The sequence below is a fragment of the Lygodium microphyllum genome, chromosome 17 (genome assembly GCF_053477565.2).
Source record: "Lygodium microphyllum isolate KBCC chromosome 17, Lygodium_microphyllum_v1.1.10, whole genome shotgun sequence".
Classification (NCBI taxonomy): Eukaryota; Viridiplantae; Streptophyta; class Polypodiopsida; order Schizaeales; family Lygodiaceae; genus Lygodium; species Lygodium microphyllum.
In genome coordinates this window covers 104,044,563-104,070,893 of record NC_141151.1, presented here as the reverse complement: position 1 = coordinate 104,070,893, position 26,331 = coordinate 104,044,563, and the positions used below count along the sequence as shown (strand labels likewise).

General features: G+C 42.5%; 1 protein-coding gene across 1 annotated transcript; it reads right to left on the bottom strand.

Annotated features, from left to right (window-relative positions):
* Positions 1-655: 655 nt before the first annotated feature.
* Positions 656-3,940, bottom strand: LOC148022216 (uncharacterized). The gene is made up of 4 exons (XM_087696818.1): positions 3,614-3,940; positions 3,450-3,529; positions 3,272-3,338; positions 656-703 (listed from the first exon to the last, which is right to left on the bottom strand). The coding sequence occupies exons 1-4, from the start codon at positions 3,938-3,940 to the stop codon at positions 656-658; spliced, it is 522 nt and encodes a 173-aa protein (XP_087552944.1).
* Between the last annotated feature and the right edge of the window lie 22,391 nt (positions 3,941-26,331).

Genomic DNA, 26,331 nt, shown 5'->3' with positions numbered 1-26,331 from the left:
CCTATTCTAGATCCACTAGCATCAGTAACTACTAAAAAGAATGGTCTATTAAAATCAGGTAGTTGTAATACAAGAGCATGGGTTAATGCATATTTCAATAAATCAAAAGATTTTTGTTGATTATTAGACCAGTTATAAACAATACATTTCTTTAAAAGTTCAGTCAAAGGTAATGCAAGTAATGGAAAATTTCGCACAAACTTTCTGTAGAAACTAGCAAGACCTAGAAAAGAACGTAACTCATGCACATTTTTGGGTATAGGCCAATTTAAAGTTGTTTCTATCTTTTTAGGGTCAACCTTAATACCTTCTGATGAAACAATGTGTCCTAGATATTCAGTTTCTGTTTGAAAGAATTCACTCTTTTCTGGATTAGCATACAATTGATTATCTTTTAACAACTTGAAAACTAAAGACAGATGTTCATAATGCTCATTCTCATTTTTACTGAATTCCAATATATCATCAAAGAATACTATAACACAATGTTGATATTTCAAGAATATGCGATTTATCATTCGACTAAATGTAGCTGGTGCATTAGTTAGACCAAAAGGCATCACTAGAAATTTATAGTGTCCAAATTGTGTTCTAAATGCAGTTTTGAAAATATTAGATTTATTCAATCTTACTTGATGATAACCAGATTTAAGATCTATCTTACTGAATATGGCAGATCCTTGTAGTTTATCCATAAGATTATCTACCCTAGGAATTGGATATCTATTCTTAACAGTAATTTTATTCAGGGCACGATAATCAATGCACATGCGATAAGTATTATTCTTCTTTTTCACTAATAAAACAGGTGCGCCAAATGGAAAACTACTGGGTCTAATTAATCCTCTGTTAAGTAATTCTTCTATTTGATTTTGAATTTCTTTCTGTTCAATTTGGTGATGCCTATATGGTGCTTTACATGGTGGTTGTGTACCAAGAATTAAATCTATTTTGTGATCTTCAGGACGTGAAGGTGGTAATCCAGGTGGTAAATCATTAGCAAAACAATCTTTAAATTGAGCAAGAAATTGTGTATACCTAGGATACATATGTTTTTCTTTAGCTTGAAGTTCATTTACCCATATTAAAGAAGATGTGCTACTTTTACGTAATGCACGTTTAGCCTGAGTATGAGTAAGCAGTGGAAAATTATTAGAAGCATGCATACCATGCAATGTGATTTGTTTTCCTTGAAAATAAATATTAATTGAATGCATAGAATAATCTATGTCAGGGTTATACTGATGACGCCAAGGCATTCCTAAGACAATATCACTAGACTGCAAAGGTACAACTAGGAAATCCCTTCGTTCAGTGTATTCACTGCACTTCTTGTGTTCCATTATATCTTGTGCCTAGGAATGCAGCTTTAATGAGATAATGTGTAGAAACAGTTTGTAAATTCAATTCTTTCACTAACTTTGAAGAAATAAAATCATGTGTGCTACCATCATCATGTAAAATAATCTTTTCTTTACCATGCACAAAACATTTCATTGTTAACAAAGAATGTGGAGATGTCATACCTAGCAAAGTATCCAAAGTAGTACCAATGTCGTCATCATCTTCCGTAAAGTCAAGCATTTCCTCACGTTCTTCATCTTCCATTGCGCCAAGATAATTGATATGGACAAGTGGCTTTTTTGATTGGCAATTGGCTGCTAGATGTCCAAGTTGATGGCATTTGTAACAAACTATGGGTTTGGCTTTAGATACATTGTTCGTAATGGCAGGAAGTTTAGGAATATTGGGATTTGGTTGTGAGGATGGTTTAGGGTTTGGATTGGTGTTTGATGGCAAAGTAGGTGGTCGTGTCCAAGACTTACAGAATGAAGATGGAAGAAAACGACTTTGATTGAATCTTTGAAAATTTGAATTGAATTGCTTGGAACCATAGTTACCATTAGTTTGAAATTGTTGTGGACGCTTGTCTCTTCCTCGAATCTTGTCTTCAGTATCATGAGCCAAGGAAATTGCATCTTCAAGGGTTGTTGGCTTGAACATATTGACTTCAGCATAGTAATATCCAAGTAGGCCGGACATAAACTTGTGTTTGTGAATCTTCGAGCATGCATAGTTGTAGTAGGACATTCCAAAAAAGTGCAGTGTATTGGGAAATAGATTTGCGATCTCTTTGTTGTAGAAGATCCCATTGCTTTATGGCTTTTTCATGGAAGTGAGGAGGAAGAAAATTCTGCAAAAACTTCTTTTGGAAACTCTCCCAGGTAGTGGGACAATCAATGCTCTTGCAAACCACAGTCCACTATAAAGATGCTCGATCGACTAAATGATTAGTGACACATTTAATTTTGTCTTTCTTAGCATATGTCTCTTCATGAAAGTAATCATCAAACTGATCGATAAATGCAAGTACAGTCTTTCCATCTCGAGATCCATTGAAAGTACGAAATTTGAAGTTTCTTTTAGTTATCTTTGTTTCTTTGCAGATGGATTGGGCTTCAAGTGTCACATCGATGGTACGTCATATAAGATCTTCATGTTGCGGTCCATTTTTGTTAGTGGTAGGTCGTTGCAAATTGGCTAATTGAACTTGCAAAGCTTGTCGGGCTCTTCGTTCTTCATCAAGCTACATCATAATCAAATCCAATTTTTGTTCCATCGTTGATTCGGGTAAATCACCTTCAGCCATAAAATCATCCATGTTTTGTTCCGTCATCCTGTAAAATCCAAAAGACCTCACACTCTCAAAATCATATTAGCGGGATGAGCGTAGCTCAAAGTCGGATATACAAGGCTTATATATTTTTGTTTGGCTTTTATAGTCTTTGTCCTTTGCGATTGCGGTGTTCGTTGTCTTCGTAGAAACTGCGTATGACCTTCTGTGTTTGCTGAAGCTGGTTCAGCAAGTCTGCAAATAGGAACAGGGTCTTCTAGAGAGCAATTTTGTGATTTTGTGCTTCTGCATGTGAACATCCTTTATGGGAGTTATTGAAATAAGTCTTTCTTGACTTCTGTGGACTTAAGTGACTTGCAGAAGTAATAGAACTTGGAAGACTTAGGAGTTACTTAGTAGTTTTGGAGCTTAAGTAACTAAGTGTGGATTTCGTGTATCTGAGGACGTCGTGAACATATTCACTGCCGTCCAGATCATATTCTTGCCGCCCGTCGTCGAATTTATTGGGTAAAGCTTTTTAAAGCTTATTACTAAGCTTACTTAAGCTTTAACTTAAAGCTTTTGGACTTTTGAGATATGGAGCTTACTGTCAGTCTCGTTGAAAAAAATGACTTGTAGTTCCTCCACCAAACAAACCACCTCAATGGACAATACTCGAGTCTCCTGCAACGTATTTGGATCGATTTCCTTCAAACTCATAAATCTACCAACATGCAATTGAGAACGATGATTAGTTTTGTCCATAAATTCAAGCGGGTTTACTATGTGATGTACGTAATATGTAAACTAAAAAATAAGTATAAAGTATACATACCTCGTGAGCTCACCCATCTTGTAAATGATATCACGCACATCTTTCGAAACACAATGGGATATGCTAGTAGAAAGGATGAACTGTATGTAAATATTCATACATTGTTAATTAGTCTATATAGTTACTCCACTAATTAATATATTTATGGCTATGAAAATCCTTACCTGAATCATTTTGTGCCAATCGTGAGACTTTAAACCGGATAGTTGCTCCACATCTCTTTTCTTTTTCTTTATGAAGGCTCCCTTGAGGCATCTCATATATCCTGTGGGAGTTCGAAAGCTACATATTTGTTGCTTCACCATCTTTTCTTTGGTCTTCGATAACATCCAAGGTGCACGCGGTAACTTGATCTGTCCTCTAGGTCCGATGCGTGTCCAAGCTTGTCTCATACGTCCAGTGCTACCTAAATCCTCCCTTACATTAACTGAATCACGAGCCCCGATTAAGTGATCCCATAATATAGAGGCAACATTCTTGAATATATGCATGGGGTCCAACAGGTGATTGATCTTGAGGTCAGTCCAATATGGGAGACGAAAAAATATAGAGAATCTAAGGCACAAACAATATATTATTTCTTGTTCTCATAATGGAGTGTACTTTAAAGACAAACAAAATAAGTAAACTAGTTACCGACTCATGCCAAGTGGAGGATGATCGTGTGTCCAAGTGTCCTTCCAATCTTGAATGGTCAGAGATTGTGGAGTTCTTCCATTAGTGGGGGGGTGCATATTTGGGGTGGTCAATAGGAAGAAAACGATGATGATTGTTATAGATAACCTTCTTCAAGCGTGTCGGTCTAGAAGAAACCAGAGAGGGACCACAAATTGGACATGCATGATATCCTGATGTAGTTAAATCTGTAAAAACAAGTGGGTTAATGATGACATATATTTGATTAAGGGTAAGAATGAATAAAATAGAGTATGCAACTACCTGAACACTCTCCATAGCCTGGAAAGTCATGCATGGTCCACAACAACATGGACTTTAAAGTAAAATCTCTAGAGGACAATGATACACTCACATCTTGCACCTCAATACCTCTTCATAGCATTTTTAGCTCCTCGATCAAAGGCTCTAAGTAAACGTCCATGTTTTTTACTTTGTGTTTTTCAGGAATTAAAAGGGACAACATTACATGTCCTTTTTTTATTGCCATGGATGGAGGGATATTATAGTTCACCAATACCATTAGCCATATACTATATGAGGTGCTTTTGATGAATGGATTTATTTCATCTAATCCTAAATCAAATCTCAAATTTTTGGGCTCTTCTTTGAAATTAGGCCACAAATTGTCTACATGTTGCCAAGCTGGTGTGTCTGAAGGAATTCTCCACTTTCCATCACTTGAATGGTGACTAGCATGCCATGACATGAGTCTCACAATAGATTCACACTTAAACATAAGTTGAATACGTAGAATAATAGGAAAATGTCGCAAAATCTTACGAGGCACATCCATTGATTTCATATCCTGGTTGTATCTTGGTTCACCACAAATAGGACACTATCCGAAATGCCTTGCTTGCTCCCTTCTAGTTAGTAATTTATTTCCATTTGGAAGCATTTGTGACAATAACCTGCATATATTGTGCAAATAGAGTTAACAAACCGCGAATATTGTCTAGAAGCATTTATGAATTAATATCAAATGATACATACTTCAATAATACATTCAAGCTAGCATTACTCCATCCATAAATGGTTTGTAAGTTCCGTATCTCAAGAGATGCACGTAGAACGAAGTAGGTGCAACCTTCGTACAATGGAGTTTTCGACGCTATGTGTAGCGGGTCATTTGTCTCTCTAGTGGCACCCTCCCCCCGAACCTCATGGGAAAATAAATTGTGCACCATGTTGTCCAAAATCTCTTCCTCCAAAACTTGATGGGGGATTTGAAGAGGGTTGCTATCGTCGTCATCAGTCTCTACTTTTCTTGAGGACTCTACCTCCTCGCGTCAATGCTTCGCAGCCTCTCGACACCCTGGAGGGACCATTTGAGGATGTGGTACCGCATCCTACTCAATAAAAAAAAGGAGGTTTTGTATAATGGTGAAGACACAACATAGACCAATAATATTTGTGCAAATAAAGCAATAAAAATTGCTGGTTCTTTTTCTTAGTCCCACTCTTTCTACATGCTGAGGTGTGACATTGTGATTCGACGTGCTCGAAAAAAACGTCCTCGACAACGATCACACATACATTTGATTTTCCATTGTAGCCAAGCGTCTCGATTGTGAAGATGCAATGTTGCATCCTCATTGGAGGATGTACTGTTTGTTGAGTCAGCATGTCCCATACTAGTAGAAGATGATGACATAATTACACCTGGATCATAAGGACAAATGTGATTTTATTTGGTATATATGTCATATTTCCTAAATGCATGCATTGATATTTGCAAAATGGGGGCAAACATTTTTATATTGAAAGACTAGGAAAGTCATGTCATGTTGATCCAAAAACAACCAAAAGCTAGCATCTAATCAGTTTAATTGTTAGTGCGCGTCTATTAGCGCGTGTAACATGTATTATCTGCACATACACATGTGCAATTACACGCGCCTACAGACGCGCTACGTAAATATAATTTTTTTTAAAAAAAAGTTGTGGCTTTCTTTTCAAACCAGTGCTTTTCTACGTTTTTTGTGTGTTTTCTGCAGTTCAAGCTCGACATCACTAATCATGTCTATCTATCACTTCATGAAGACAACGAGAGAAGGAAATAAGAGTAAAAAGAGGACAGGAGGAAGGAAGAGCCAAAGAGTAAAGAACAAGATTCAAACAGCAAGGAAGAGAAGAAGATTCAAGCAACTTACCAAGGGAAGGGAGAAGGAGGACAAGGAGCTTGCAACCTAGCCGCCACCCGTCGGAACAAGCAAAGAAGGTGAGTTCTTCTTCTCTCTCTCAATCTTGTTTGCTTTCTCTGTCTGTTTGTCTCTCTCTCTCTCTCTCTCTCTCTCTCTCTCTCTCTCTCTCTCTCTACATGCTATAGATTGTCATCTATGGAGGTTTTTTTGCGCATTTTTTAACCAAGTTTGAAAAAAATTATCCGACTGTGCGCGTCTATTAGCGCATCTAGATGACAGTGTAGACGTAAGTATAGACGCGCTAACAAACGCACACAGAGACGCAGATATAGATGCAGCATGTAATGTGTTTTATCTGCATAGGGTAATATGATTTTTATTGTGTAGATGTGGAATCCTAGATCTTCCAGCACTGATCCTGAGTTGGAATGCATGAACAACACCTTAGGGAAGTTTTCTAGAGGTGTTAGTAGCTTTTTTGGAGGTTTTCCAAACAAGGAGCAATTCATGGGAGAGATGACCAATTATCTCGGTTGCCCTCCCACTGCAGAGGAGGTTCTCAGTGTCATGTTTGGGATACCTATCACATCTTTGCCTAGCACTATTGCACAAGCACCAAACCTTGGCACACCAAACCTTGGTACACCTCTACTAACAGGTACTCCACGCACTATGCATACACACAGATCAACTGATGCACATTGTAACATGCCCACTTGTATCTTCAGGTCACGTCTTAGCAGTCCATCGGAAAGGATATCTAGAAAGCTCCGGCCGACACTCCCAATGAATGTTACGAGGTTTGCGATCTAGGGATTTTCGTGTCTGCCACGTAGCAGAAGTATTCTGGCCATTCCCACTTAGGATCGACCTGAATTAGGGTTTTTCTTATTGGTCATTTCCTAACAGCAACTAGCGTCGGACCCAAGCGAACTACTTTATGCAGAAACGCCAGATCTGAAGCAGATTCACGTTGCACTTGGTTCAAGGAGAATGAAAAACCAGAGGGATGCAAAGCTCAACCTCTCTACCATAAGGTATAGTCCCATTCCGTTCCCCTAAAACAACGTAAATCGGGATCAATCATAACTCTAGGTCAACACTTTTGTTGTTCGTGTTCTTTGACGATCTTCCTGCTGTCCCTCGTGATTTGAGAAAAGTTCCTGGCCAACCGGGACCACCCATCCATATGACAGACCTATGGCCCATCCTCCGCACTTTCCTCGGGTTGTTTTAGTTATTTCATTACCTAATACATTAGTTGGACATGTAGCAATCAGCTTCTTTAATTAGCCCGTTAGGCACTGGTTCTTTCACGTAATCATATCACTTGACATAGAAAAACAATATCAGACAAGTTCCTTATTAACAGTTATCATATTTATCTTTGAAATACAAAAAAGTCCAGCCTGTAGGCTTATCCACAATCTGCCCGAAGGCTATCCAGCAATCCACAGGGATCACTAATCCAAGTTTCCAGCCGTAAACTAGTATGCGGGCCTCGAGATCCAATCCCGAGTCACGTTAGCCTCTTGTGCAGGACCCGGAAGGCGAGGGATTTATGGCTAGAGCCCCCTCTGGCACCCAAATGTCCTCAAGCTCCAAGTAGCGCTCAACAGAGAGACCTCTTGCGGTAGGTTCGGTCCACTTGCTCGACGCGGTTAACAACCCCCTTGGTTAGGGTCATGCAGGCAGTTGGAGGTAACTGAAGCTGCCTCTCCCTTCAGGTCTTCAACCTGAAGTATAGATATCCATTTATCTTTTAATTCATTGATCAAACAAAGCCAAATAGTGCTCTAAAATCTGTACCAAGCACAAACATTTTCATTGATCATTTTTGTTGGCAAACTGCTAAGGAATGAATCCTTCCTTTCGAATGCATCCAGCACTCGATCTGGGATGATTTGCAACTTGGCAAGATTCCCTATATCCTCGGTTAGGGCGTACCCTATTAACCCGACCTTGTCAAACCTTAAGTTCATCAGTTATTTCAGTTTATCGGCTAGTCTTTAGTTTCCAATCAATCTTCTTTACTCTAGAAAGATATTAAATTAGGATGATTATTCATCCGCTTACAAGATAACTTGCGTAAGGACCCGCCAACCTCATTGCAAAAATTTGGCCATTCTCTTGTGATCCAGTCACAAATATGACTCCGCACTTGCTGCACAAGTGTCGCATCAAACTATGAGACTTATTCTACTCATTGAACGGAGTCACAAAACAATTTGTTCCTGATTACATTAGGCTGACATCATTAGACCTAGGGTTTCCAAGTTCCATCTTGTAAGAATCTTAGGGAAAAACCCTAGTTCATTTTCCAATTACATTTCACTGTCCCTACATTCAGTGAATGTGGGCAAGTATTTAAGGTATAGGAGTTTTAGTTTTAACAATACGTACGATTAGGTCACGTATTAATTTCCTAGTGAATTTCTTGAATTTTAACTCATTCTAAACGAGTACTCTGCAGCTTAGGTGTTTTAGGTTTATGCCAATTTGTTTAACTCTAGAAGATAATTACGTGATCATTTTTCACACGACTCGTTGTCTATGCGTAAATTGATTTTTCAACCCTAACTTATCAATTTGAGGTCAGGCATAGGTTAGGTTAAATTCCAACTAATCTTCCTATAACTTTGCGAACAAGAATTCATGCTAAACAAGCAGCCTTTTACAGGATAATTTATGCAATTGACAAACGATAATTTCCTAAAGTTATGCATCGTAAGAATCATTTCATGCCTTGCACTTTCCATGATGATTCATTGTGAAGAGGATATGGGTTAATAGTGCGAGATGCAGTTTATACTTCTAGGCTTTAAACGAAGTATACTATTTTAATGGACATTAATCCAATTTTTAATTCATTTCAATGCATAAAGCTATTTGCTAGAAATGCATTTATGCTTCCTTTATGTTGCATGCTTTATTGAAAGTAGTTCCTTCGTCATGAGCGTTTAGGACAAAGAAAAATATATCCTATTTCTAACAATTAACCTTGCATGATTGAATTACAACAATACCAAATAAAAATTAGGAAGGAAAACCTGGGCTTGGGGTGAGATGTCCACGTGGATGCTAGGAGACAACCCTCCTGTGGCTACGCCTTGGGCTTTCTTAGGAGGCATTGCGAGTGTAGCCTTTCCATCATTGATGCTGCTTTGCGAATTTCCTTCTTAAGTTCCACCGTCCTTTACAAGTTCTTTTGCTTCCCTTCGTGGAGACTCTTTGAATGGATGTGTGTGTGGAGGAGGGAAGAACCACCAAAAGGGGTCAAAAAATATGGGAAGGGGGTATTGTGGAAATCCTCCGCGAGTAGGGCTTGATTTTAGATGGGAAAAAAGGGCTAAGGGGGGGGGGGGGGGGCCCTTAGGAGGAATTTATAGAAAAAAAACTATAAGATAAAAGCTTTTTGAGGGGGTGGGAAAAGGGCCTAAGGGGGGTTCAAGGGGGGAAATTCGAAGAGGGGAAAGAAAAAGGGTTAAGGGGGCCCTTAGGAGGAATTCCAAGGGGTGGACTTAAGGCTATATGAAAAAGGCCTAAGGGGGGGAATTTAAAACACGGGAGGGGAATTAGACCTTTAAGGTCAACCTTTATTGGGGGAAGAAAGGGGGCTTGTGAAGCCTAAGGGGGAATTTTAGGGGGGGTACTTTCAAAGCCCATGGGAAGGGGGCTTAAGAGAGATTTAAACACCGGGGGGGGGGGGGGGGGGAGGAGGGGGGAGGGGGTGATGCCAGGAGGCATATTTCACAGTGGATTCCATGCCACAGTGGATTCCGTGAGGTTTTACGGTGGATTCCGTAAACTTTGATGACCGGGGCTCATACACAAAGTGGATTCTTTATGCGAGAAGTTGATGGGGACGCCTGTCCTTTTCGGGTGTTTCATTAATTTGTATGTACATGGGTGATTCCGCAAAATGCATATTAAATTAATAAACGTTTATGAGTTTTGAGTGCGCACTCGTAATAAATTAAGGTTAGGATTAATTTCTAACCAGTTGATTTATTTATGTAGCTGAAGACTGCTATGTATTCACTTTTTTCGGTTTAATTGTATTATTTTACTAACGATTGTGAATGCTTCAGTTGATGTGTAGAGATAGCAGCAGTGGCGGAGGAAAGCATTGGAGGATAGCGAGTATTCGATTTATCATTTATATTTTGATGGGCGCATACCTTAGGCATGGCGCCTATATTTTGTCACGCCTGTTTATTGAGGCGTTGGATATTTATTATTATTTTGTATGCGTGTGGACGCACGATTATGTTATTTATACTTGGACATTGTATTGGGCATGCCAGACTCTTTGGGCACCGCCCATTAGCTTTATTCCTACTTTGTGCTAAAGCAAACTCAAAAGCTAAAAGCTTGCTATTTTGTAATTTGGGCTATTATTTGAGCTTGAAGATGATTAATACATAAAATACATGCTTTGTGGAGCGTTTACACAAGGCATGGTGGAGCCCCAAGAGGAACACCAAGGAAAAAGGAATTCTCTTGCAAGAAAATCTATCTTGTAACATCAACAAGCTTGTTTATCATGTTTCATATGATCACAATGAAGAAAAGAACACCAGGCACAACAAATCTTCATGCAGCATCATGTAGATCTCCCACGGTTTTTAATAGAATCAACCATATTCTTCAATATCTTCATAAAATCCATCAATAGAACAAAGAAAGCAAAGGAATACACCATCTTTGAATGGAAATACATCACATAGTATTCATCTTCAATATCTTCATAGTCTTTTCTCTCAATCTCTCATATACAATCACTCTGTTTCAGTAGAATTGGCTATCTCTGACTCTCTCTCTCTCTCTCTCCATCAATAATACATCATATCCTCACTACAATCTCTCAAAAATCACTCTCAATAATCCCTCTTAGGTCGTGGATACCCCTCCCAAGAGGTATGTCTGATATGAAAAGTCACCAGAGCCACTACAGTGTCTTTTCATAGCTCACTACTGTCACTTCACTCTAGTCTTCACTTGAGTCTTCAGCAGCTACTTCTTCCACTTCTTCCAGCTCTTTTGCACTTGTATTCAACTCTTTCCAAGGTTAGAAAACTTTCCCAAGCTACACTCTCATCCATCAGAACACATACAGAAGCATACAGAACAGTCTACAGAACAGTACCAGAACAGCTACAGTACAGAACAGAGACAGAGGCTCTACAGAAGACCTACAGAAGGTTACAGAAGGTCATCAAAACCACATAACTCACTCTCAAATCATTCCAAACTCTCACAAACCATTCAATAAACTTTCACAATATCTCATTCTTCATCAATCAATACTCCATCCCTCCTTACAGAAGACAATCAGAACAAAACAGAGCAAAACAGAGCAAAACAGAAGGTATACAGAACCATTTAGAACCTATCAGAACATCACAGAACCACCAACAAACATCATGAACTTCCAAAACACAATCATTATCATCTAAAACACTCTCAAACCACTTCCAAATCAATCAATCATCTCATAAAATCAACCATTCAGCTCTCAAAAACAACAAAAATCAGCCAAAAAACAAGTCATTTCAACACTCAACATATCCCCACACTTAATAAGGAAGCGTCCTCGCGACCCAGGAAAAAGGGAATACAAATGCATTTAAAATCGCAACTTTTATCTTCAATAGCTTTTCACAAAGAATCCATCCACCACGACCCCAACTTATAACCTGTTTCTGATATAAAAATACAAAGAAAGGAAAACTCTTTATACATTAACACCTCTTATCAAACTAAAAATCACAACAAATTTGTAAAGGATATAAAAGTTGTCTTCTTCTTCATCAGCATCAGCTTCAACTCTGCATCCACGACCCCAACACCACAATTCTCCAAAATGGAACTCGTACACGAAATCCAATAGGAAACCACCACGTTCGTTTGACATAAATGAACTCACAACACAAACACTAATACACAACACAACCATCTGAATGACTCCTTCAAAAAGAGAGTTTTTCATTAGAAAGCTTCCACCATACATTGGAAAGGTATCAATGAAGATGATCCCTCTTAAAAGATTGATGTTGGCGGAATCGATCCATAGATAAGGATTCATCTACAAAGTTTTTAGGAGGATTTTGAAAAAATTGGAGACAGCACATCCTTTCCAACAGGACCAAGTATCTGCTAGGTAAACAGAGGGCATGAAAATACAATATGTCTAGCTGCTGGGAATCAATGCTTACATTGACATTCATGCACAACTTTGGAATAGGCTTAGAATCATTATGAGAGTGCCTATGCATATACGCCAGGTACCAAGCAAAGTGAGCAGTTAATCTCACTGAGGGATCTGCAGACTGTGAATACTGCTGGGCAAAATGAACATAGTTCTGATAAGCTTGACTGGAAGCTGTCCATTCTCCTGGAATTACTGGCCAATTAATCTGAGGTCCTGTAAGGCAATCATCCGAACTCCATCCCCTTCTTCTGGAAATCTGATTATCAAACCCGTCACAGTCACTAACCAACTGAGGTGGATGAGATATGGAAGTATTAGGAGAGGGTAGTGGAATAAGGAAGAGTGGATGAAGGGAGGGATAGGAAAAATCATAAAAGGAAGAAAAGGTTAAAGAAGGAGTGGCAGAAATTTGGAGGGAATCACTAAGAAAGGGTGTTAACTGATAAATAGGAAATGTAGAGGGTACATTAATGGAGGGAGAAGGACAGGGCGGAGAAGGGGAAAATACCCTATCCTCAATAAAGGAACAGTAAGTGAAAATAGGAATTTGAGGGAAAGATGAAGGTTGGAAAAGAAGGGGTAAAATAGTTGTGGAATTAGATTGACAAAGGGAAAAATATATAGCATAGCGGTGAGCCATTTGTTGGTAATAGAGGAGGGTAGGAACAGAAGGTCCCAAGAGAGATCGTCTATGATAGGCATCAAAGAAGGTAGCATCAAATGGATTATGTTTTGAAAGATAGGTTAAGAGATCCATCCTCAGTTGATTAGTACTCTGGGCAAAGGTAGGAGATGTGTTTTGTCTTTGATTTAGGACCACCGAATCAATCATGGGATGCCACGAATTATCATGACAATCAGCCACTTTGGAGGAATAACCCTGGAACATGTCAGCTATGTGCAACTCCAAATGATTGACATACAAAACAGCCTGTAAGACCACATCCCCCACATACCATGCCATATCCACCTCATCTGGAATTAACAAATCTCCTCGTAGATACATGTATGACATCAACATGGTATCTGGCGTGACAAAATCTTCAAAGACCATTCTGACTACCTCTATCAACAACTAGCAGACCAAGCCCCACTCCAGCCATCCTCTGGAAAAGGTAAATCCATCGTGGAAAGCTTCATATAGAAGACCAACTTCTGTAAGTGGTAGTGGACAAAGAAAGAATGGTCTGGTAGAACATATTCCTGAAACTGTTCAAAGGTAGACCATAATAAGTCCATTCTGGACTGCAATCTTTCCACTTTATCTTGGAATAGAGGGCACAAAGTAGCTTGTCTCTGAAGAGCAGCCAAGTCCTGCTGTGAAAGAGAAGGAATCAATGGAACATTAGGGCTTGGAGGAACAGAGCGGGACTTTGCAAGTTGATCTTGCAACTGCTGGATTTGGGAGGCTTGGTTGGCCACTGTGTCATTAGCAGTCTGTAAAGCTGAAAGTTTGTCATCTAAGATAGCTTGGAACTCCTGTGCTTCTCTGGACATTTTCTCCTTCTCTGCTGAAAGGCTAGTAACCCGGGATTGAGCCTCGAGTAACTGGGTCTTCAAAAAAGAAATCTCATCGCTTTGGGTGGCAACCAGTTGGGTTTGCTGTTCCATTTGCTTAAATAAATCTGCTAGGGTATCCTTAGCAGAAGCTAACTCAGATGTTGCCTTATGCAACTGGTCCTTAGACTGCATGAGTTCTTCATAAAAAGACGCGTACAGCTGTTGAACACAGGCTGTCACTGACAACTCAATGGAGCTTTGAATATCCTTGCAGAGGAAAGGAATTGCATCTCCTGAAACTAGATTGTTCAGGGAGGGAACTGAGATGTCCAATGATCCTTCGCAATGTGCTCTGAACAGGTTATTACAAGTGAGATACCCAGGGAGTTCACTGCCAGAAGTAGCAGGGATAGGCACTGAAGGAAGTACAGAAGGAGCTTTATCCGCTACCCGCTTCAAGCGTTTGCATTGTATGACCAGGGGAGGCGGAGAATTATCATCCTCTATGTCAATGGGTTCTGACTCATCTGAAGGTGGAGGAGGAGGTACTGGATCTGATGGAGGAGGTGGAGGCATAGTCTTCTGTAAACCTGAATAGGTCAAGAAGGCAAACAAATATGATCCATATGTGACATTGGTAACATACCCCTGGTGACTTTAACGAAATGCTGATCCATTTTAGTGAGGAGGTAAGTGCTCCAATCAATAGCAACTCCTTTCAACACCGTCCGGGAAGCTGTAAAAAGCTCTTTGGACAAATAGTGGGATGGTGTTTTGGCAGGCATAAACCTGTCCTGAAGAAACTGACAGATCGTCTTCCATACGGGATCAGTGATCATAGAAAAGGAAACTCCTGAAGAGTTTATCACCTTCTTAACATCGAGGATTTCCCTTGTCTGCTTTTGCAACAGCTTTAGAATCTCGTCATTAGAGAAGAGCTGACGAGTGGTTACAAAAGGTTCACCTTTGAAGGGTAGAGACAGAGCCTTCCCTAAGCCTCGAGGTGTCAAAGTCATAGAAATTCCTTGGACTAGTCCTGTCTTCTTGCTGTAAGAGGCCAGGAACTCATCACATAACGACGGATCCTCTGGAAGCAATGGAAAAGAAGTAGCCACAAAAGCAGCAAGTCCCGCCTTCGTGAGGGGCTCAAAAGTAAGTAGGGAAGAGTAATCCCTACTAACGAGTGGGACGTACTGGATAGGGGGAGGAGCATGAGAAGGCGCCATTCAGATGGTTACACACACACCACAAACACAGAAAATCAAGGAGAATGCCTGCAAAGCAACAAATAAAATCCAAGGATAAGAGAATAACCAAACAAGAAAATGTGACTCGACCAACTAACCCCAAGCAAACCACATCCTAGAAAAATTTGACATGACCTTGAGACAAATGCGACCGAAAGCTTCATGCGATGCATCAGACAAATACCCTGAACCCCGTATTAGGCAATAAAAGAAAAAAACTGCATACCGTACCCGTAACCGTAACAAAGACAGTAAACCAAAACATCAGCACATCCTACACATATCAAGACGACATCGGTGATAAACCAGGACTGGACCAGGAAAATAACTCTAATGACGGCGCATACCCATCCCACGAAACGGTTCATTAAAAAGGGGAATTAAGTACAGTGAGGGGGAATTAATTTAATAAAGGGTTTATTTTAATAAATTATTAAGAATGGGTGAATTTTTATTAGGTGATAAACCTTAGCAAGAAAACGACGGTTCCTTATTATAAATTAAATTACCAATTATTAGGTTAAAACGGTGCGGTTATTCGAATCCCGACTTCGATACCCGACTGGGTCTCTAAATGCAAGTTCATTGATTACAAATTAAGGTGATGTGGAGCGCTTTTTTGCCAGCGCGTGCTCATGTGACGGCTGGTTCATTTTAATTAAAATTTAAAAGTGCCTCTGTAGCGCACGTAGCGCGTGCTAAGTGAACGACGGGTTTATTTTAATTAAAAAGTATGTGTGTTTAGCGCGAATGCGCGTGGAAACTGTGAGTGAATTAAAGAGTTCATTTTAACAATTAATTGGTGATTAAGGGGGAAATAAAAATAAATAAAACACATAAAATAAATACCTAGAAGGGGTGTGTATGTAATGCAGAAATGCGCACGGAAGAGTCTCCCAAAAGAAGTGAATCCAGTAAAGGAAAAGTAAAGACCATTGATGAAACAACAACGACAACACCTTAGCAGATGTGTGTATTTGGTTTGTGTTGGTTTTTTATTTTTATTTTTTTATTTTTTAAGATTATTTTTTTGGTGTTAAGTTGTGATTATTTATGGTGGAATAAATGGAAAATGAGCAAGGGAGGTGAGGGGAATTGTTTAGAATTTTTCAGAATTTTTTAAGAATTTTTTACTATTTTTAAATGAATTTTCTACATTTATTGGCAATTTGGGGGATTAATTAGGAAATATTGAATTTTCAGAAATTTTAGGGTAGGTAAATTTCCAGCGAACAAACTTCCAAAAATTGGCAAAAAGCAAAGGGAATTTGTAGAAAATTTTTTGAAATTTTTTTTGATGGGAAAATTAATGTAGAAATTAATTAAATCACATAAATCATGTTAATCAGATAAGTCAATTAGAAGTAAGTCAGTTAAGTCTGGTTAGTCTGGGTAAGTCATGGTAGTCACAAGAAGTCAAGTCAGGTTAGGTTAGTCAGGTTAGATAAGTCAGTTAAGTCCAGTTAGTAGAAACTAACCTAAAGGGGGTTAGGTAACCTAAGGTGGGTTAGGGTTAGGGTTAGGGTTCTAGTTAGGGTTAGTGGGATGGTAACTAGGGTTAGGGTTAGGGTTAGGGTTAGGGTTAGTGGGATGGTAACTAGGGTTAGGGTTAGGGTTAGGGTTAGTGGGATGGTAACTAGGGTTAGGGTTAGGGTTAGTGGGATGGTAACTAGGGTTAGGGTTAGGGTTAGTGGGATGGGTAACTAGGGTTAGGGTTAGGGTTAGGGTTAGGGTTAGTGGGATGGTAACTAGGGTTAGGGTTAGGGTTAGGGTTAGGGTTAGTGGGATGGTAACTAGGGTTAGTTACAACTAACTAGGGTTAGTAACCAACTAACTAGGGTTAGTAACCAACTAACTAGGGTTAGTTAGTTAACTGTTAACTGGAGTTAAGTTAGAGGTTAACTAATGTTAAGTTAATTGGGATTAACTAAGGTTAGTGATTAACTAAGCTTAGGTTAGTAACTAACCTAGGTGTGGTTAGAGGAGAAGGAGGTGGTTGTAGGTGGAGGTGGTGGGGGAGGTGGTGGGGGAGGTGGAGGTGGTGGGGAAGCGGCAGCACGGCCGGGGAGTGGCGGTCCATGCGGCGGCGGCTGGAGGCTACACGCAGACGGTGTCCGGCGGCTCGGGCAGGAGACGGCGGGCGTCCCGGCGGACGGCGGTGACGCAGAGGTGGCGGGGTCGGGCGTTGCGGGCGAGGACGAGGGCTGGCGAAGGGGGCGTCTCGAGCGGAGGCCCGGGCTAGAGCAGGCGACGTGTGGCGCCGACGGCGAGGGGCAAAGGCTGGAGCTGCGACGTGGCCGCGGGTGGTTTGGCGGCGCTGACGACGAAGGGGCGGTTCGGCGGCGCTGCGACGAAGGGGCAGGGGCAGTCGTGGCAGGCAGGCGACGAGGGGCAGAGGCTGGAGCTGTACTGCAGAGGACGGGGAGGGGAAGAGGGAGAAGAAGGAGGGGAGGGAGGAGAAAGGAGCAGAAGGGGAGGAGGCGGGGAGAGGAAAAATGGAGGAGGAGGGGAAATGGAGGAGGAGGGGAGGAGGAAGAAGGAGGGGGAAGAGGGAGGGGGGAAAAGAAGAAGAGGAAGGTGGGAGGAGGCGGGGAGAGGAAGGGGAGGGAGGTGGTTAGAGGGGAAGGGGTCGGGTGGTTGGGGGGAAGGGGTGGGCAGGGTGGGTGGGCAGGGGCCCAAGGGGGGTAGGGGGGAAAGGGTGGATGGGCAGGGGCCCAAGGGGAGTGGGGGGTGCCCAAGGAAAGGGTAGGGGTGGGAGAGGGTAGGGTAGGGTAAGGGGTGCCCAAAGAAAGGGACGCGTACCCTTGTCCCGTGCACGTGCGCGGGGCGGGGTTAAAAAATTTGCCGGGACGGGATTGAAATGACGCTGGGATGACGGTACGGGTCATGCGGACACGACCGAGGCGCGTGGAGACGCGTAAAATCGAAAAAGGGCGCGTTCACGCGCAAAACGGGCGCGCGAGTACACGTAAAAATAAAGAAAAATTAATAACTCCCAATCCGGATATCAAAACGAAATAGCGTAAAAACAAAAAGTGGGCAGGGCGACAAGCAAAAGACAGGGAAAATAGACGACGGAGGGTTCGGGAAGGGTAAAGGGCGGTCACGTGCAAAAAACACAAAAAACGAACCAAAAAACGCAATTAAAAATTAATATCGAAAAATCCGTGCATCGGAATGAGGTGGAGAAAAAAGAAAAACTGTGCAAAAAGATGTGCCCGACAATCCTATCTCATCAAAACATAATTCCGACTGAGATAAGACGCGTTCACGTGGGAAAAACCCAAAAAATAAACCCGAAAATGGGATCGGAAATTAATATCGGACAAACCGTTCACCGGAATGACATGCAGTAAGAAGGAAAAATGTCCGCAGGAAGGGGTGGCACAGGGTTATCACGTTAAACCGCAGTTCCGGTGGAAATAGGAGGGGTTCACATGCGAAAAACACCAAAAATACTCCCGAAAACACATTTAAAAATTAATAATAAAAAATCCAGAAGTCGAAAGAGGGTGGAGAAAAAAGGGAAAAGGTGGGGGAAGGAACAGGGGACACGGTTGTCAAATCAAATTGGAATTCCGATGCAAACATGGCAGGTTCACATGGAAAAATGTCAAAAATACGCACGAAAAATGTGTAAAAAAATCGGAAAATTAATAATGGACAAACCGTGTAGCAGAATGACTCGGGGTAAAAAGGAAAAATGTCAGAGGAAAAGTGGTTGGCAGGGATATGATGTCAGAGCATGGTTCCGAAGCAAGAAAAATGCGTTCACATGGAAAACCGACTAAATTGGGCAAAATGCTTCAAAAATTAATAACGCAAAAACCGTGCACCGGAATAGGGGTAGGTAAAAAGAAAAAATGGTCTGTTCAAAGGGAGGAACAGGGCTATAAGGTTGGATGTGGACTTCGGTGGACGTAGGGTGCATTCAAATAGTAGGACCTCAAAATCAAGGAATGAAGGAAAACTGTAAGGGAACAACCCCAAGGGTGGGTGGAACATAACTGGGTAGATGGAAAGGGATCCCCAGCAGGGTAAAAGCAAGTCATGGCATACATGCATGAGCAGGTTAAGGCATATGCAGAAAGGTATGCAATATAGACGCGCAGGGACGCGTCCCCACACTTAAGACCTTAACGGATAGAGTTAACCGAGCAATAGGGACCTAGGACCACGCCATAGACCATCCACTAACGTCCCCACACTTAAACATGACCGTCACTGAGAAACCAAAGTGTAGGGTGAGAAAAACTTGGCCCGTTTCGTCAAGAATCAAGGTTGAGTGTCGAGGGCACGTCCAGTGTTGTTGTCGACGGCAGGAGGTACCAAGGCATCTTCTCGGCACACGTTCGTCATAGCAGGGACCACGTGGCAGTACCCAGGGAGGTAGCTGACGGAAGGAATCGCAGGAAATTCGTCGATGATGATGAGGGATACTACACTCAACTCACAGTTACTCAATTGGAATGAAAGAACAGTCACTCGCCCCATGACTAATACCATTCGAAGAAGAATGATTGAAACCCATATCTCATACCTGGTTAAGGAATCGACAAGGATGAATGGTGTAGAAGGGGTATGCCAGGGTGCACAGTTGATGGTGCAGTAGTGCGTCCAACCCGTTTGGCATAGGTGCAAGAAGGAAGGCAAGGGAGCCTTATAGTGCAGTGTACAGAATAGGGTGATGTGCCTTATGATGATGGCAAAGACCCATCCCATGGGTGCATAGGGAAACGGAAACATACCTGACTCCAAGTGTCGAAACGTCCCTCAATCTCACCTCTCGGTAATTGATTGAAGAAACTCCAGTCACACTCAGCCCACCCTCTGTCTCACGCTCTATTGATAAATACAGAAGGGCAGCCTTTTCTTGAAACCCATTGATGTAATCCTCACAGTCACTTGTGCAAAGGTTGTATGCCTTGTGCGCATTTGATGGTGCAACAGTGCATCCCGCCCTGTGCCGGCATACGGTGCGAGAAGGAAGGCAAGGAAGCCTTACAGTGCAGTGCACAGAAACAAATTGTGCTTTGTGCATTGAGAGGCCCATCTCGTGCGTGCAACATTTCATTCACACTACTCACCTCTCATTTGATTTGAAGGGAAAAGACTGGTCTCTCGCTCCACCCTCTATCTCACTCTCTGTTGATAGATATAAGAGGGCAGCCCATACTCACGTCCCCATCCGGTTAGGATGAAAGCTCACGTCACTCTATTATTTGTCGATGAAGATCGTGTCATCAGTTGTTGAAGAGGCGTACCCAGGGAGGTAGCCATCAAATTGAACGTTGTGTTGAATAGGACATGTCATCTGCTAGAGGACAGGTAGTCACTTTGCAAAGAGACCCAGGACACAGCGTACCAAGGGAGGCAGCTTCGGAATTGGATCCTAGGGATATCAATTAATGAATCCACTTTCTGGACTGCTGGGTGTTACCACCTTTTCCACAACCAGCTTCTCGCCCAAGGGTGTTTACCACCTTTTCTTGGAACGAGGCCTGCTATGACAGGGAATTGCTTCCTTTTCTCTCATAACAGATTTGTTTTTCTTTTGTTTTTTTTCACTTTTCTTTTCCCCTATTCCCGAGGGTGTTTCCACCTTTTCTCGAAGAATAGGTCGGCATGACAGGGACCTAAGTCCTTTTCTCCCATGACCAATATGTTTTGTTTTTTTTTTCTCTTTTTTTTTTCTTCAAATTGAGCAAGGGAATAGTAGAAAGACGATTTGTCAGAACCAACCTCGCCACTGTCGCTGGAGGAAAATAGAGGATAAGAGATCAAGGCTGGAAGGGGGATTTGAGGGAACAGAGGGTTGCGTCCACTTCATCAGGACTGACTGAAGAATGGCTATCAAAAATAGCATCATAAGAAGTACAGTGCCGCGCCAATGAGGGAAAAGATCAAGTGACCGTAATTGTCAAGATCCCCAAGGAGGGAAGTACTTCTTCAGGCGATATCCATTGATCAGAAAGGGATCATCAGAGGCATCAACGGTCTGCACTTGGACAGAGCCATTAGGGTTGACAGCAAGTACCTTATAGGGGCCCATCCACCGCTGTTGGAGCTTGCCAGGAAACTTGCCAAAGCGTGAATCATAGGCTAGGACCAAATCACCTTCTTTGAACTCCTTGTGCTTGATAAAGCTATCATGATAAGCCTTACGTCGAGCTTGCGTGGCTTCCATGCACTGGAGAGCCATTCTACGAATTTCGTCCAAACACTCCAGGTGCAGGAGACGGCGTTGCAGTGAATCATCGTCCCCCAAACGCTCTTTGATGGCCACTCTCAAAGAGGGTAGTTCCAATTCAACAGGAAAAACAGCTTCTGTACCATACACCAGCTGGAAGGGTGTCTGTCCTGTTGCTGCTTTATGGGAGGTTCTGTACGCCCAGAGGGCCTCTGTAAGTCGATCATCCCAATCACGACGATGTGCGGCAATTGTTCTTGTCATAATCGAGCAGAGGATGCGATTCGTGACTTCGACTTGGCCGTTGGCTCTAGGGTAATAAGGAGTAGACTTGCGATGGCAGATCTTATACAACTCTGTCAACTCTTCCATGACTTTGTTGAGGAAATGAGTGTCTCTATCACTTATCAGCTCTAAGGGAGTACCAAAACGGGTGATGATATTCTCGTACATGAACAGGGCCACGCTGTTACCATCGTCCCGCTTGAGGGCTTTAGCTTCACACCACTTTGTGACATAATCCGTACATACGAGGATGTATCTGTTCTGTTTCCTTCTAGTGGGAGGGTCGATCGGACCTACGAAGTCAATGCCCCACTTCTCAAACGGCTTCAACGGAAGGATAGGTTGCAATGGCATGGCACTTGTCTTCGTGGGTTTCCCCATTCTCTGACAAGCATCACATCTTTTACAGTAATCATAGGCATCTTCGTGAATTGTAGGCCACCAATATCCTGCTAGCAGAGCCTTCCTGGCTGTAGCTTCTCCTGCAAAGTGACCTCCACATGGCTCGTCATGGCAAGCCTTCAGAACAATCCCAATCTCATCTCCTGCAACACATCTTCTGAGCACTTCATCTTTGCCTTTCTTGAACAGTGCGCCACCTCTAGCAGGGTGTAGGGGGCTGATTCTAGCATAAGCTTCTTCCTCTCCCGACTAGAAATGCCAGGAGGATACTGTTGGGTTGCCAGCAGATTGGCAATGTCTGCATACCAGGGAGTTACAGTTTCTACCAAGAATAGGGAAGCATCAGGGAGGTCTGGATCATCCTGCTCCTCGTCTGCAGTTTGTGGGATACGCGACAGATGATCAGCCAAAACATGGGAACGACCAGGCTTAGTAATCACCTCAAAGTCGAACTCCTGGAATAAAAGGAGCCATCTCATCATTCGTCCTTTCACATCTGCTTTGTTCATCAGGAAGGACAGGGCCTCATGATCCACATAAAATTTAAAGTGGGTGGATAGGAGGTAATGGCGAAACTTTTCCAAGGCAAACACCATTGCCAAGCACTCCAGCTCTGTCACTGTATAGTTCCGTTCCCTATCAGTGACTTTTCGGCTTGCGTAATAGATCGATTGATCCAACTTCGAGGAGTCCTTCTGGCAGAGGACAGCACCTAAGCCTTCAATTGATGCATCAGTGTGTACATGGAACTCTTTCGTCCAATCAGGAGGTTGCAGAATGGGTGCCTCAATCAGACACTGCTTCAGAGTATGGAAGGCTTTGTCACATTCTTCCGTCCAAGTAAACTCTGCATCTTTCCTCAAAATCTTGTGCAAGGAGGTTGCCTTTGTTGCAAAATGGGCTATGAACCTTCTGTAGTAACCCACATGGCCTAGGAATCCCCTCAATTGTTTGAGGTTGGTGGGTGCTACCAGAGCTGCAATCTTTTCAATCTTGGCAGGGTCTGTTGATATCCCTTGTGCAGAGACAATGTGGCCCAACAGGACTCCAGAAGAAACCCCAAAGATGCATTTGTCGGGGTTGAGGGAAATCCCATACTCCCGGCATCGGTCAAAGCATTGTTCTAGGTGTTCCCAGTGTTCACGGATCAAACTATAGACACAGAAGTCATCTAAATATACCTCAATGAAGTCGTGTAGATGATTTTGAAATGCGGCCATCATGACTCGTTGGAAAGTAGCAGGGGCATTGCAGAGTCCAAATGTCATCACTCGGTAAGCGTAGGTTCCCCATTCTGTGGTGAAGGTTGTTTTGGATTGGTCTTCTTCTGCGATTTGGACTTGGTTATATCCGCTGAATCCATCCAGAAGAGAATAAAGCTCATGTCCTGCCACTGTGTCCAACAGTTGGTCTGTGAAAGGGATAGGAAAGTGATCCTTCTTGGTCTTGGAATTAAGCTTTCGGAAATCCACACATATTCGCAATTTGCCATTCTTCTTGGGTACAACCACGATGGGTGAAACCCATTCACTGTTTGCCACTGGATAGATGAACTCGGCTTCCAGAAGCTTCAGCAGCTCCGCTTTCACCAATGTGGAATAATTCGGGTTCATTCGCCTCTGTCGTTGCCGTACTGGCTTGGCATCAGGCTCCAAGTCAATATGATGTTGACATATTGTGGGATCAATCCCCTTTAGGTCTTTGTAGGACCATGAAAACACGTCCAAATTTTCTTTCAACAAGTTGTACAAGGTTGACAACTCCTCTTCTGGGAGGCTGCTACCCACCTTCAAGTGGCGTTCAGTGCCTTCTGCATCCACAAAGTTTAACTGCCTTTCACCTTCTACTTCACGGATGAAGGTCCCACGGACTGCTTCTGGATACAGATCCGACTCCTTCAAGGGAGTGGTATCCTCTTCGGATGTCCCACTAGAACCAACTTCTTCTTTTGGTGGAGACTTAGATTGCTCCTTAAGATGTTGAAATGGGATTAGAGCTGTTTCGGGTTTGGTTTCAAAACTAATTACCTCTTGGCTTGAAGACTCCTCTTCTGAAGATGACACATCCAGGAACGTCACATAATAGGGACCCTCTGATGCCTGTTGGGTTTGTGGGACTGGTGCTCGTTGGCACGATGCATCATCATCATCTTTCTTTGGCAAGGATGGGTGAGGATGGCAGGAGCCACTGTTGAAAGATGGCTTGTTCTTCTTAATCCATTTCTTATAAAGATTTTGCATATGAGAAGATCCATTTACCAGACCAAATGGTACCATCACCATTCTGTCCCATAGCATGAGCTCATCGGCTTCTGATGCTTCTGGAACTTCTTCCTCAAATGTATCCTCTTCAGGTGGGATAGATTCTTCTGGCTCACTTTCATAATCTTCTTCGTCCATATCATATCCATCCTCTTCTGTCTCTGTCTCTGCTTCTGCTTCTGCTTCTGCTTCTGCTTCTGTTTCTGTTTCTGTCTCTGCTTCTGCTTCTGTTTCTGTAGGCACTCTGTAACAGAAGAACAGATTCTCTGTTTCCTCTCCTGCCTCTGTCTCTATTTCTGCTATGGCCATATAACAGGGAGAGCAGTACATCCATGCTTCTATCTCACTATCAGAAGTGATTTCAGAAGTCATTCCCGGTTCAGGCAGGAAGTATTTACCCATTGATAACGGCTTTGCATCTTTTGGAAGTCGGCTTACAGTATCCACTGTTAAGGAATGTGCCACTGTTTTCTTGGGAAGGATCTGTTTGACAGCATCTTCGTCTGCTGATGTTCCATCCGTAACCTCATTAAGGGAGTCAGAAGATAATTCCAAGGAGGTGGATCCATGTCCTTTTTGAGAACCATACAATTTCAGCACCACTTTGTTGGGTCCTCTACCCAAAGTCAAGGTTCCTTTGAACCAATCCGTCCTTGCTCGGGCTTCAAAAAGCCATGGTCTGCCCAGTAACAGAGGGTAGGATGTACCATAAGAGTTTGGCTTCACCACCAGATAGGTTAGCCAATAATCTTTTCTAGCCACTGTAGTCTTCACATATGGGAGAATGCCCAAAGGCTTGATCCTACTCTGATCTGCCAGTCTGATGAGCCATTGGGTTGGTTGCACACCTTGTAAGCCTAGATCCTTCATTGTCACATCCGTCATAATGTTCACTGATGAACCACCATCAATCAGTGCATTTGCAATGAAACAGCCTTCTATCCACATGCCAGTCTCTGGAGTACCCGGATCTAGGAAAACGTTAGCCATATCCACTTCTTTTACAGGCTCTGGAGCCTTGTTGGACTTTGTTGTTGTTGAGGGAGCAATCCTTAAACCACGTCTTCTTGTCAATATACTTTTGAACCTTTTCCGGCAACTGGGAGACAACATCAATAATTGTCGGAATGTGAGGTTTGGTCTAAAGGTATCTAGATCTCTAACTAGATCGTATTGCTTAATAGGATCCACTGGCTTCTCTAACCGATTAGGAAATGGGGCAACACCCATTTTCATTTTCCCTCTTTCTTCCAACAGAGGAATTACAGGAACTTCTTCTGCCACTTGTGGCACTTCCTCCTCTTCTGTCTCCTGGACCTCTGGTCCTGTCTCTGTAACTGTCTCTGTAACTCTCTGTGGCACTGTAGTGCTCTGTACGAGACTGTTAGGCTCTGTTCTATTATGTTCTTCTGGTGGAAGATTGAACTTCACTGTTCTGGCTGGAGGGTTATTTTCTTTCTGGACAGGTGGTTCCTTCTGCTTTGCACGCGTGATGGCATCAACTTCCAATTCCACCAAATTGGAGGTAGGCTCTTGAGCCTTGGCCGGACTGTGAGTAGCACTGTTTTTCACTGGGGCTGGGCTTGGATAGTCTTTTGCAGTGTGGCCTTCTCCTTTGCATTGACTGCATAAGGGCTTGTAATCCACTGACCTTTGAGGATTTGGACAATTTGGTAAAATGTGTCCCTTTTCTCCGCATCTGTAACATTCCACTTCTGATCTCTGACCACCGCCAGACTGTCTTCCTCTGTAACTTTGAGAGGGAAATCTTCTGGGTCCAAAATTAGGACCAAACTCTCTAGGCTTGGGTCCAATATCCTGTGTTGTCATTTTGGATTCCAACAAGTTGAATCTTGCGTCTTCTTCCTTCCTTCTCCTATCATGCATCTCCTTCAGAGAGCAAATGTCCTCTGTATGGTTCTTCCGCAAACAGTAGGAACAGAAGGCTCCAGGGATGGTTG